This window comes from Echiichthys vipera (genome assembly GCF_963691815.1).
Source record: "Echiichthys vipera genome assembly, chromosome: 16".
Taxonomy (NCBI): domain Eukaryota; kingdom Metazoa; phylum Chordata; class Actinopteri; order Perciformes; family Trachinidae; genus Echiichthys; species Echiichthys vipera.
This window is the reverse complement of record NC_139841.1, coordinates 14,357,700-14,368,344: the sequence shown is the minus strand read 5'-3', so window position 1 is coordinate 14,368,344 and position 10,645 is coordinate 14,357,700. Positions and strand designations below refer to the sequence as shown.

General features: G+C 41.9%; 1 protein-coding gene across 1 annotated transcript in view; it reads left to right on the top strand.

The window, feature by feature from the left end:
• Positions 1 to 1,075: 1,075 nt before the first annotated feature.
• The window catches only part of trabd2a (TraB domain containing 2A), a gene marked incomplete at its 3' end in the record, with an annotated part of 62,227 nt that continues 52,657 nt past the window's right edge, over positions 1,076 to 10,645 (top strand). Inside the window, exons 1-2 of the mRNA XM_083929481.1 lie at positions 1,076 to 1,307; positions 2,915 to 3,475. Coding sequence (XP_083785607.1) covers positions 1,203 to 1,307; positions 2,915 to 3,475 — 666 coding nt within the window. The 5' untranslated portion in view covers positions 1,076 to 1,202. The remainder of the gene's footprint in view (positions 1,308 to 2,914; positions 3,476 to 10,645) is intronic.

The following is a 10,645-nucleotide window of genomic DNA, read 5'->3' as shown; positions in this document are numbered from 1 at the left end:
GAGTAAAGCGCTGTTATTGCGGGTTTTCTCATGTTAATGTCTTCAGTTTGTCAGGCATTAACAAACTACTGCAGGGCGTGATAATCTATCAACGGGATCTCCACTGGCACCTATAGGTGAGGTGACAACGAGAGACCACATCAACCTGAAACTAAAAATGTAACACTGTGGATTGCTATGAAGCTGTTATGAATCGGGCTATTTGTTACAATAATGATCGAATATTAGCAGAAATTATTGTGGAGTTTAATGATCCTAATGGTCTGCGGGCTTCCAAAACTTGTTTATTGAAATAAATCAAGTAAATGGAGATTTTGTGTTGCGGGCGGGATGATGTTTAATGAGATTAGAGTGTGAGTGTGCCTGTGTGTGTGTGTGTGTGTGTGTGAGTGCGTGTGTGTGTGTGTGTGTGCGTGCGTGTGTGTGTGTGTGTGTGTGTGTGTGTGTGTGTGTGTGAGAGAGAGAGAGAGAGGGGGGGCAGGGACAGAGATGGAGGGAGGGGTATAGGCAACCCAGGGGGTAGGTAGAGTGGATTTGCCCCGACACACACACACACACACACACACACACACACACGCACGCAACACACAGAGGGAGAGAGAGTTGCAGATACAAACAGAGTGGATCTGGCAGACACGCAGAGCAGTGTGCAGAGAAGTTTGGGGTTTTTAAACTGCAGCTCGTCGGTGCATGCATTTTTCTCATTTAGACCAGTTTCCTTCAACGACTAAACAGCTCGAATTTGTCTCCAGATGCGTTGACGCGTGCGTGGACCTGTTGGTTCATTTTTGGCTCGAAACTCTCAAAAAACTTTTTGGATAAACTCGCGCAAACTTTTGCCAAACACCGCGAAGGAGGCAATGCCCATAATGAGGTGTGGAGAGAGCAGTCTGGCCGGCGGGGAGAGGGTGATGTGACCCTGCGTAAACTCCAGTGACCACCTCTCTCTCCCTCTCTCTATCTCTCCCTCTCCCTCAAACACACGTGAAACAGCAGTAGCGCGTCCATGCCCAGGGCTCAAGCCAGCATGACTCTGTCCGGCGGTTTGTCGGATACTTGTCAGCTCATTTTACGCGACCACATGGAGCCGGAGCTGTGGAAGTAGGTAGCCTATACTTCAGTCTTTCTTGGGGAAACAGTTGCTGCTGCACGTTTGCGAAGCGAACACAAGTTACCCCTGCGCACTTTTGGAGAAAGCTACGATGCGGGGCACTTTGGGCGCATTCATTCAGTCCTGTGTGATACTGCTGGTCCGAGCAGATCAGTGGAGATTGAAGGACTCCACCAACTGCGAGCTTCACAAGAAAGTAAGTCACTTATGAAGCAAAAATATTATCTTTTCTCATTCAGACCTCTCAACGCTGCTACATTATATTAACTTTGCTACATAAAGTGGCAGAAACTGAGCCCCCAAGTGTTATTTCTGTTATTATTGTTATTATTATGATTATTATTTAATTATTATTTTTTACAAATTAACACATTTTTCTCCTTTTCTACATCAGAGACAGAACATATTTAGTTCAACTTGTCAATGTTCAGTTGCACCTCTTTTTGTGTGGCTCTATTGATAACGCGTACTGTACGGGTCAAATCGGCCCCGTATGTTTTGTTTAGATATGTGACCACTTCAACTATTGAGTTTTTATTCACATCGTATTCGTTTCAATAAATCCATAAAATGTTGGAAAAAACGGTTCCGCACAGCCCAAAGTTTTTTTCATTCAGACCCACAGTTCCAAAATCACAAATGATTCAATTTTCTGTCAGTCGACTAATTGATGATTGGACTAATTGATCCAGCACTTTTGTGTATTAGCTATTAGTAACAGGTCTGCACTGTGTGTGTGTGTGTGTGTGTGTGTGTGTGTGTGTGTGTGTGTGTGTGTGTGTGTGTGTGTGTGTGTGTTTGTGTGTGTGTATTTGGAAAAATAGCATTAAACACTTTCACTCTGGCCTTTTGTATTGCATTTTAGAAATGGCTGAGATTACTTAACCTTTTATTGATTACTTTTCAGTTATGTTCAGCCATAAACTCACCCAGCATTTCAGGTCAGAAGGAAGCTAAAACATGCCGAACTCAGTCTGACAATCACTGACATGTGTATTGTTTGTTTGGCACTGGGGTCCTAAGTGGGCTGTTAATAAGTCATTATCAGTCTGTTAGCAGTCTGTCTAATAAACAGCCCCCTACAGACAAAGTGGTGGTTACGCTGGTGTCAGACAGGCCCCATGTTTGTTCATGAGAAGTAAATGGCATATAGCAACTTTTAAGTGAGAAGTACGAAGTCTCATTGTTTTCGTAAATTCGTTCCTTTATTTCTCTCTCCTCTGTGCCTATCGTTTGGTTCTGACTTACTAATATTCGCAACTAAAATGTAGAAGAAGAAGAAGAAAATTAAGCAGCCATTTTGATGACCCCCTTGGGCATTTTAAAGGGTCCTATATTGTAAAAGGTGTGATCTCCATGTCTTTTTTTCATTATAAAGCAGGTCAAGGTGCTATATATACTGTGAAAGCATTGAGACACTCAATCCACAGAGAAATGCACACATCTCACATACAGACACTGCTTTTAAATGAGCCGTCAGGTTAGCCGTATGGTTGTGATGTCACAACTATGCTATAGAGAGTACTGCTATAGTGCCGCTTAAGTCATTCCCCCCAGATGCAATGATAGTGCTGAGACACAGAGAGAGCAGATGCAAAAGACCTGAGAATCAGAGCACACTGGGTGTTTATTTCCAGGAGAAATCTAGCAGAAATACAAATGCAAACAAATATGAACCTGAAAATGAGCATTCTTTTACTATTACTTTGGACTTATATTATCTATTTTATGATATATATGAAGCAATGAATGAGAAAATAATCAGTAAAATAATGTTTCATTGTTTCTTATTTCTCCACTCAGCAAACTGACCTAAACTCCTTCCTGTGGACGATCAAACGAGACCCTCCCTCATATTTCTATGGTACAATCCACGTCCCCTACACCCGTGTTTGGGACTTCATCCCTGAAAACTCCAAGCAGGCCTTCCAGGAGAGCAACATCGTCTACTTTGAGCTGGACCTGACAGACCCTTACACCATCTCAGCCCTGACCAGCTGCCAGCTGCTCCCACAGGGCGAGAACCTGCAGGACGTCCTACCCAGAGACATCTATCGGAGACTTAAAAGACACCTAGAGTATGTAAAACTCATGATGCCTTCATGGATGACCCCGGATCAGAGAGGCAAGGGACTTTATGCGGACTACCTCTTCAACGCAATTGCTGGGAACTGGGAGAGGAAGCGGCCCGTTTGGGTGATGCTGATGGTGAATTCATTGACCGAGGCAGACATTAAGACACGAGGGGTGCCGGTGCTGGACTTGTACCTGGCTCAGGAGGCGGAAAGGATGAGGAAAAGGACGGGGGCTGTCGAGAAGGTGGAGGAGCAGTGCCATCCGCTCAATGGGCTCAACTTCTCCCAGGTGAGTTTGAAACTGCACCGGTTGGCGCTCAGGGATTGTTTACCGTTGCATCCTCTCAGCAGGGTTTGGAGTCTTCCCTGTGTTTCTGTGTGACCGTCAAACAAGATAGCAGCATTGTAATGACATAAAAACAGAAACGCATAATTATGTCTAAGACTTCTGATGGCCTTTTCCTAATTTTTTCCACTCAACGACAATCGCCAAGATATGCATCTCTGCAGTTTAACAGCCCAGAAACAATTTTATTGCATTCATTCTTGGGATAATCCATTCATATGGTGTGTTTATGGGTGAAGCTTAGAGTTGGAAATCATATATCCCTTTGCTGATTTGAATAATATTGTTCAGGTCAAAGACTTATTGGCAGTGACAATGTAGTTTCTTCACTTTTCCCCCTAAGGTAAGTGGTTGCACTGTTCAAGGGCACTTCAGAACGCTGATCAGAAAGCGACGGCATCACCGTTGCACGCAACAATTCTGACTGTCTTCACTTCTGTAGTCCGTTTAGTGTGTCGCTAGTCGAAGCTGTCATGCTGACGTAAAATATCGTTTATTACCGCTTAGCTGACTGCGGTGCTCTCAGTCACCAGTGAGGGGAGCAGCTAAAAGCAACTGATTTGTTGTGACACTGTTGACTCAGTGTAGTCAGGTGAGCTTCAAAATTTGTTGCCAAGTGACAGGAACTGTGTCTTGCATGTATAAAGCAAGTTGAACATAATGGTTTTCCTGTCAATATGATGTTGATGCATTGAAATGACACTTTACCTTATCCTTTATTCTTATTCTTCATTTGGATCCCCGTTAGCTTTCACAAAGAGGTTGCTAGTTTTCATGGCATCTATTGTCCATCCTTCGGGGGGAAAAATAGGTTTCTAAACAGCAAGAGTAAAGTAGCATGTGAGAATGTGAGATTCATCTGTCTGCACCAACTTTTGATGCTGGTGTTGAGCATATTCCATGCAGAAGAAGAAAGAACATGCAATTCGTTCTTGACATGAAACCACCACATGACCAGTGCTCACTTGAACAGATTATACCTATGACAGAAAAAAATGGCATATACTTGTTTTTCATGAAAAAAAGTGTGGTGCATTCATCCAAAAAGTGGACCCAAGCATCTCCCTTGGGGAACTCGGCTTTATATATTTTTGCAGTCAGAAAAACTGCTATCAAAGAATACTCCCTGTGTGTTCTTCCAACATTCATTATACACTAAGATGTATAGTAAAAATGACAAAGACCAGATGTATAGATTCATATTAGTTTTTTTTTTCCTTTTTGTAACAGAGGCCTTTAGTTTTGTCTTTTCCTCTCTTTCCCATAGCTTAGTGGAGTGGAGAAAGGTGAGGTGTTAATAATCAGCTGTACAAACATTTAGCCGTGCTCCGCCACGTTCTTTGTTATTAAAGAAAAATGGATCCTAATGACTCAAGTCTGAAATCACCAGAAAAAAGCAACCTTGTTCCTCGAACCAGCACACTTAAGTCCCCTTGTCTGCCTGTCTGTCTGTGCCCCTCGGTGACCCTTTCAGCATTACAAACATCTCTCAAAGGCGGCAGTCACTATGAAATCATGTTGCGTATTATTGAGGAATTTCTGCTAATGCTGGTCAGGAGCTAAGGGGATTACACTTGACCATTTACCCTAACACCCAGAAGCTTAAAGTGTTGTTATTTTAAAGCAGGCCTTGTTGGCCCTTCAGACTATAAGTCTCTGCCCAAACCACCCAGCAGCACTTTTATTAGCATTCTCTTGGGTACTAGAGGAAGAATGGGGCAATGTTTATGTCTTAATAAACACAAGTATGAGTATAAGTTATTAATCACAAGGAGTGAATATGTTATTTTCTGACTTAGATGATGGATTTAATTTACCTTTTATTACTAACACTTCTGCTGAGGAAGCACTTTCACACGATGAACTGTGAAGTCTTTATTACTCAGATCCTCTCGCTCTCAACTAATTTTTGGCTGCTCAGATGCTACAATTTCTTTTATTTTACATCAGTGAAAGTGTTTGGGATGAGACTGTGTTCACCAGAGATACTGCAGCGGTTGGTTGACTTTTTAATATGGTTTGCAAATAATATCAGCTCTTTCTCAGAAGAAACTGCAGGTGATATTGTTATACAAACAAATGTCTGACTTCGACATTTGAGACCAGGGTTTTCATCACATATCCTTTGTTGGTTTCTTTCACAGCCAGATTTATGCTAATGGTAGTCCCAACATAGGTACCTAATATGGCATAGGCTGTAATTTGCAGTCCAGTGTGAGATTGCACTCATTGGCCCTCATTTATCAAACGAACGTACGGCAGAAAAAAGTTCGTACGACCATTTCCTGGCAAACTTCGGCATTTATCAATTTGGACGTGAGCGGGAGCTACGATTAAATCTCACGTCTGGTCTGAGATCGCGTACGCACATTTCACAGCAAAATCTGGCTGAAAATAATTAACAAACCTCAGCTGCCATTAAGCATAAGCAGTCACATATTAAGAACAGATCAAAACGGATTCTTAAAACGAATAAAAAAAATAAAAATTGTGGTTGGAGCAATTGATTGTACTCATGTGCGTCTGAAGGCACCATCCAAGAATGATTACGCATTCATCAATCGCAAACACTACCACTCGATAAATGTACAGGTGATTTGTGATGCCAAGCTATCGCTTTTAAACGTGGTGGCCAGGTGGCCAGGGGGGACACACGATTCTTTTATATTTCAAAACAGCTCGGCTCCAGCCCCCCGGGACCCCGACAGGGACAAATGATTGAAGATGAATTAATGAACGAATGTGTTGGCGCGCGGCTGCAGCAAGGCGCACTGCAGAGCCAAAGTCATCTCCTCGGTTAGTGGCTACCCTCTATAAATTGCATTAAATCAAACAAGGTATCAGATGATTAACATCTTGGTATGGTTCTTCTAGGTGACAAAGGTATCCTCTAACGGGATACCTAATAACCCCTCTGGCAAACCCCGCTACAGAGCAAGAGCGCCGGTGTTGTGCCGTATTCTATAGGAGTAGTTTATATACAGGTAACCCACAATGGTCAGAACATTGGTCGCTTACAGTCTTTAAACTATTTTAAAGAGTTTAAAATCACAAACTCTGATAATAGGGAATCCAAACCAACACCTTTTTGTTTGTTTTGTGGAAATACGCTGCAGCCATAATTACAAAATGAATTAAATGGATCTTTTGAGCAAGTTGAATGTATTTGACTTAGCGTTTCCTAAATATAATCCTAGTTTTTCTTGCAATTAATAGGTTCAAAAGTGTGTGCTTTTTATTGGGTTACCTGTATATAAGCTACTCCTATAGGTCGAAACAAATGCCTTCTGATCCAGAATATCACCTATAATGCGAGGGGGTGCATTTCACGGCAGGGGTGCTGAATACGGCACAACACCTGTCCAACAGTGCGCACACATGCACACGGGTCACAGTGGAGCGCTGCTTCGGGTTGACTGCCTCCGTTATTCTTTTCCACACAGCGTTTTTATGGGCGCGGGGGGGAGAGGGAGGGGGGACAAGTACCCTAAAGTCCGGGTCGTGGTCCGGGAGGACAGTGTGATCACACGGGAAAAAGTGGTTAACAGTAACAATAGGAGCTTTACTGTGTGTGTTCAACAAAAGAAACTGTTGCATCTGATTTGCCAAAAATGAGACGAGAGTGAGAGAATCTGAGAAATAAAGAGTTCACTGATTATCATGTGTATTACTAACACGATATACATTCCCTGTGTTACTTGGACATACATAGATTGGACACCCGGCATACTCATCTGTGATTCACCTCCTGGTGAAAGATCTTCACCAGTCTGTCATGTAATGTGAAAAGCAAGTTGTGGAGTACGAACAGTACAGCGATCTGCGGCTTTGAAAATTTCTGCAGTGTGAACTTAGCTTAACCTGAAGAAGACAGACCACCATGAACGTTTTCATAATGGTTGTATTCATCTTTTTTGGAAGACATTGACAAACTATTTTGGCGTTTAAACATGCAGACTTGTAGAAAAGAAAGTGGGTGGCTGAAATTGGGTTTGTCAACAGGGCCATAAAGAGAGAAAAACCTCCCATCATCACAGTGTTCATTGAATTAGGTCGACAAAGCCTCCAGAGGGCTCAACAATGAATTCTAGTGTCCTAGAAACAACCCCTACCCTGACGCTGCACCAGCGCAGCACACTGCTTGGCACTCCATAATTTCCACACTCGGTTTCAATCTAATCAACAGCAGCTTGATGGACACCTTAGCCGGGCTGGCTTGAAGCAGCCCGCTTGATATTACAGTAAACATGTTCCCTCACAGTTTTTGCAGTAAAGTTGAAAAGGGCAATTCCATTTAAAGCCTTTTAGCTCAATTCAAGTGTAAGATGTCCAGATATAGTGTGATGAGTGAGATACACTCTTGGTGAAACAATACTGCCGCCACAGACACCATTCTTGACTGAAAGTACTGTTTAATGAGGCTACAACTGGGGAACTGTATTTATGGTCTGTAATAGTCTCTGTAATGTTTTAACTGGCCATTTACATGCAACAGATTTAAGAGGAAAGAGAAAGGCAATCGGAAAATAAAGTAGTATGTATTAAAGTAGTGAAGATTTCTCTCCTCATGACTTTGTTAAAGCCAGTGCACAGTTGATTGGATGAATGCACTGCTCGTCGGGCTGTTGCTGGTCTTTGTGCCTGATGTCTGTAGTGGAAATTTAGGGTGTTCTGGAAGTCACGGCATCTAGGTCTGAAGAAGTTTGAGGTGAGAATAACAGGGTTGGTACAAAGCCTTGAAAGTTTGGAAAATGCTTAATTTTTACTGTTATGTTTGCAAGATTAGGAATATGCTTGGATTTGAATATGCTCCTTAAAAATAAAAAAAACAAAAATCTTTTAATATTAGAAAGGACACATTCACATTGTCATATTTGTTTGTTTTTCCTGCTAGATTGACTGACATGGGCGCCGAAAAGTAAAGGGAACATTTTTGATTCGGCTCCACAGTGTCAAGGATAGTGACCGTATACTCTCAAAATGTGTGCAGTGCACATCCTGTGACTTTTCACAATTGCATTTATAGTAAAGATTTAGATGCTAAAGGCTTTGGGAGTCAGGGCATTTTTGGTTTATGTACCTTTAAAGTGCTTAAAAGGTGCTTGAATTTACTTTTAAAATCTTGGAATAGGCCGAGCAGTCATACTGAGGCCTAGGGACTTTTAAAGATGTGGTAAATCACATTCTCATCCTCTGACCTGGCCAGGACCTTTTTTTACTGGAGAAATTGGTCAGCAGAGTTGAGCCTCCAGCTTTTATCAGTACAAACTTTAAACTAACTAACAACACAATTCAGGGACGAATGCTAATGTGTAAACCCAATTGAAAAAAGGTTGAAAAAACCTTTGGCAAAATCACAAGCACGGGCAAAAATGGATGACTTTTTGACAGAATTAAGACTGAAACGGGTCTCCTTGGTAGTGATGTTACTTGCCATGGCGAAGTCAAGTTTTTTTCACGTTGCTTCCTGGTTTATTCTTTTTTTCAGGTTAAAAACCACTGCTGCGGAGTGGGCAGGGGGAGTTACAACCTAAGGAGCATGCCAAGATGCATAACCCGATATAACTGCGGGTACGCTGTTTACATGCACGAGAACTCTGATTACTAAAGCAGTTATCTAGGTCTGTAAAAAAACTGTGTGAAAACTCCGATTTTACCCTGGGTTGTTTACGTACATGGCGCTATTGATACCGTGGTATTGACTTATTCCAAATTTAATCAGGTTTTTAAACTGCATTAAACCCACTGATTGTGACACTGCTTAGATGATTTACTGCAGAGCAAACAAACCATGTAATGATCAATCAGTCACCTGCTGAACGATCGCCCCACCTATTTATTATGCATCCCTTTGTGTAAGATGTAACCCATATGCTCTCGAGAGGCTCTTTGTTTTAGGCAAGTCAGGGTGTCTCCACTTTAAAATATAAAAAAAAATTCTGAAGTGTTAATTACGTTCATCTTCACAGGGATTCTTCAAATGTAGTTTAAGTAAAGATCAGCTGAACTGAGTTCTGTTAATCATTGGAACTTAAATTCTGGCTTTGTGTAACTGTGTGTCAAAGTGCTTAACATCTTATAGGCTATTAGATAGCTTAATGCATTTTTAAAAAAAATCTTACAAGTGATGTGTCCATTTTTTGCCTGCCACTATAAATTAAGCCCATTGAGCTCATTATTTTCAATCCACAATGAATTATATTTTCTACACTCAGATCCCTAATCTGGCTAAGCATGACTGCTCTTATTCTTGCATGGTGCCCCTCGCCTTTTGAAGAGCAGGCTCAGCCTTGCCCATTACACTAAGTGAGCTTGTTGAAGACAACAATGGCCGTATGAAGGCCTGCTTTCTCTGTCACTGTTGTTGGAAACCCGCGGGACATTCCACACCTCAGTGGAGCAGACCTGCTAATGAAAGTGTTGTTTCTTTCCTCCCATCACTGGGAGTAATGGTGCATGGAGAGGTGATGAATGCAGGTCTCAGTGTACGTCTATGAGAACAGGGAAGGAATGTTTGAAGCCCATTTGGTTCATTCATGATGAGGAGAGACTGGAACAGGGAGAGTTGAGATGCAGACTGAGATCAGTAGAGGAGCCATTAAGGAAAGAGGGCGTGACTCCGTCTCCATTAAAGGTATCATGACGTTACCTCTGTTTGACAACCTTGTAACTTCAGTTGTGGTGTTTTCTTTTCACTTCAGCTGGCAGGCTCGGGATCCGCTGGGCTTCATGAGGCAAGGTCTGATGTAATCCAAACAAAATCCACTTCTTCTAAAACCTAATTTTAACCCAATTGTCATATCTTCCTGCCTGCCTTTAATTAAGACATTACCATCCCCAATTTTACAAAAAAATGCTCCTACTTAAATGTGGCTTCATCAAGCACATCAGGCCCAGATCAAGTGTTAACATCAGATATTACCATTGACCTGCTTCAATTTACATCTCCTTAAATAACTTGATTTTTTTTAACACATCATCTTGAGCCCTTGGTCAAGCAATATTCTCTGAAGGCAGGGAGAGAAGTCTGTTCTCAATTACAGAAAAAAGGCAGAGTTCTCTTGGCTAGTGGGTTTAAACTTTAACATCAAATACATACAAGCACAATTTATT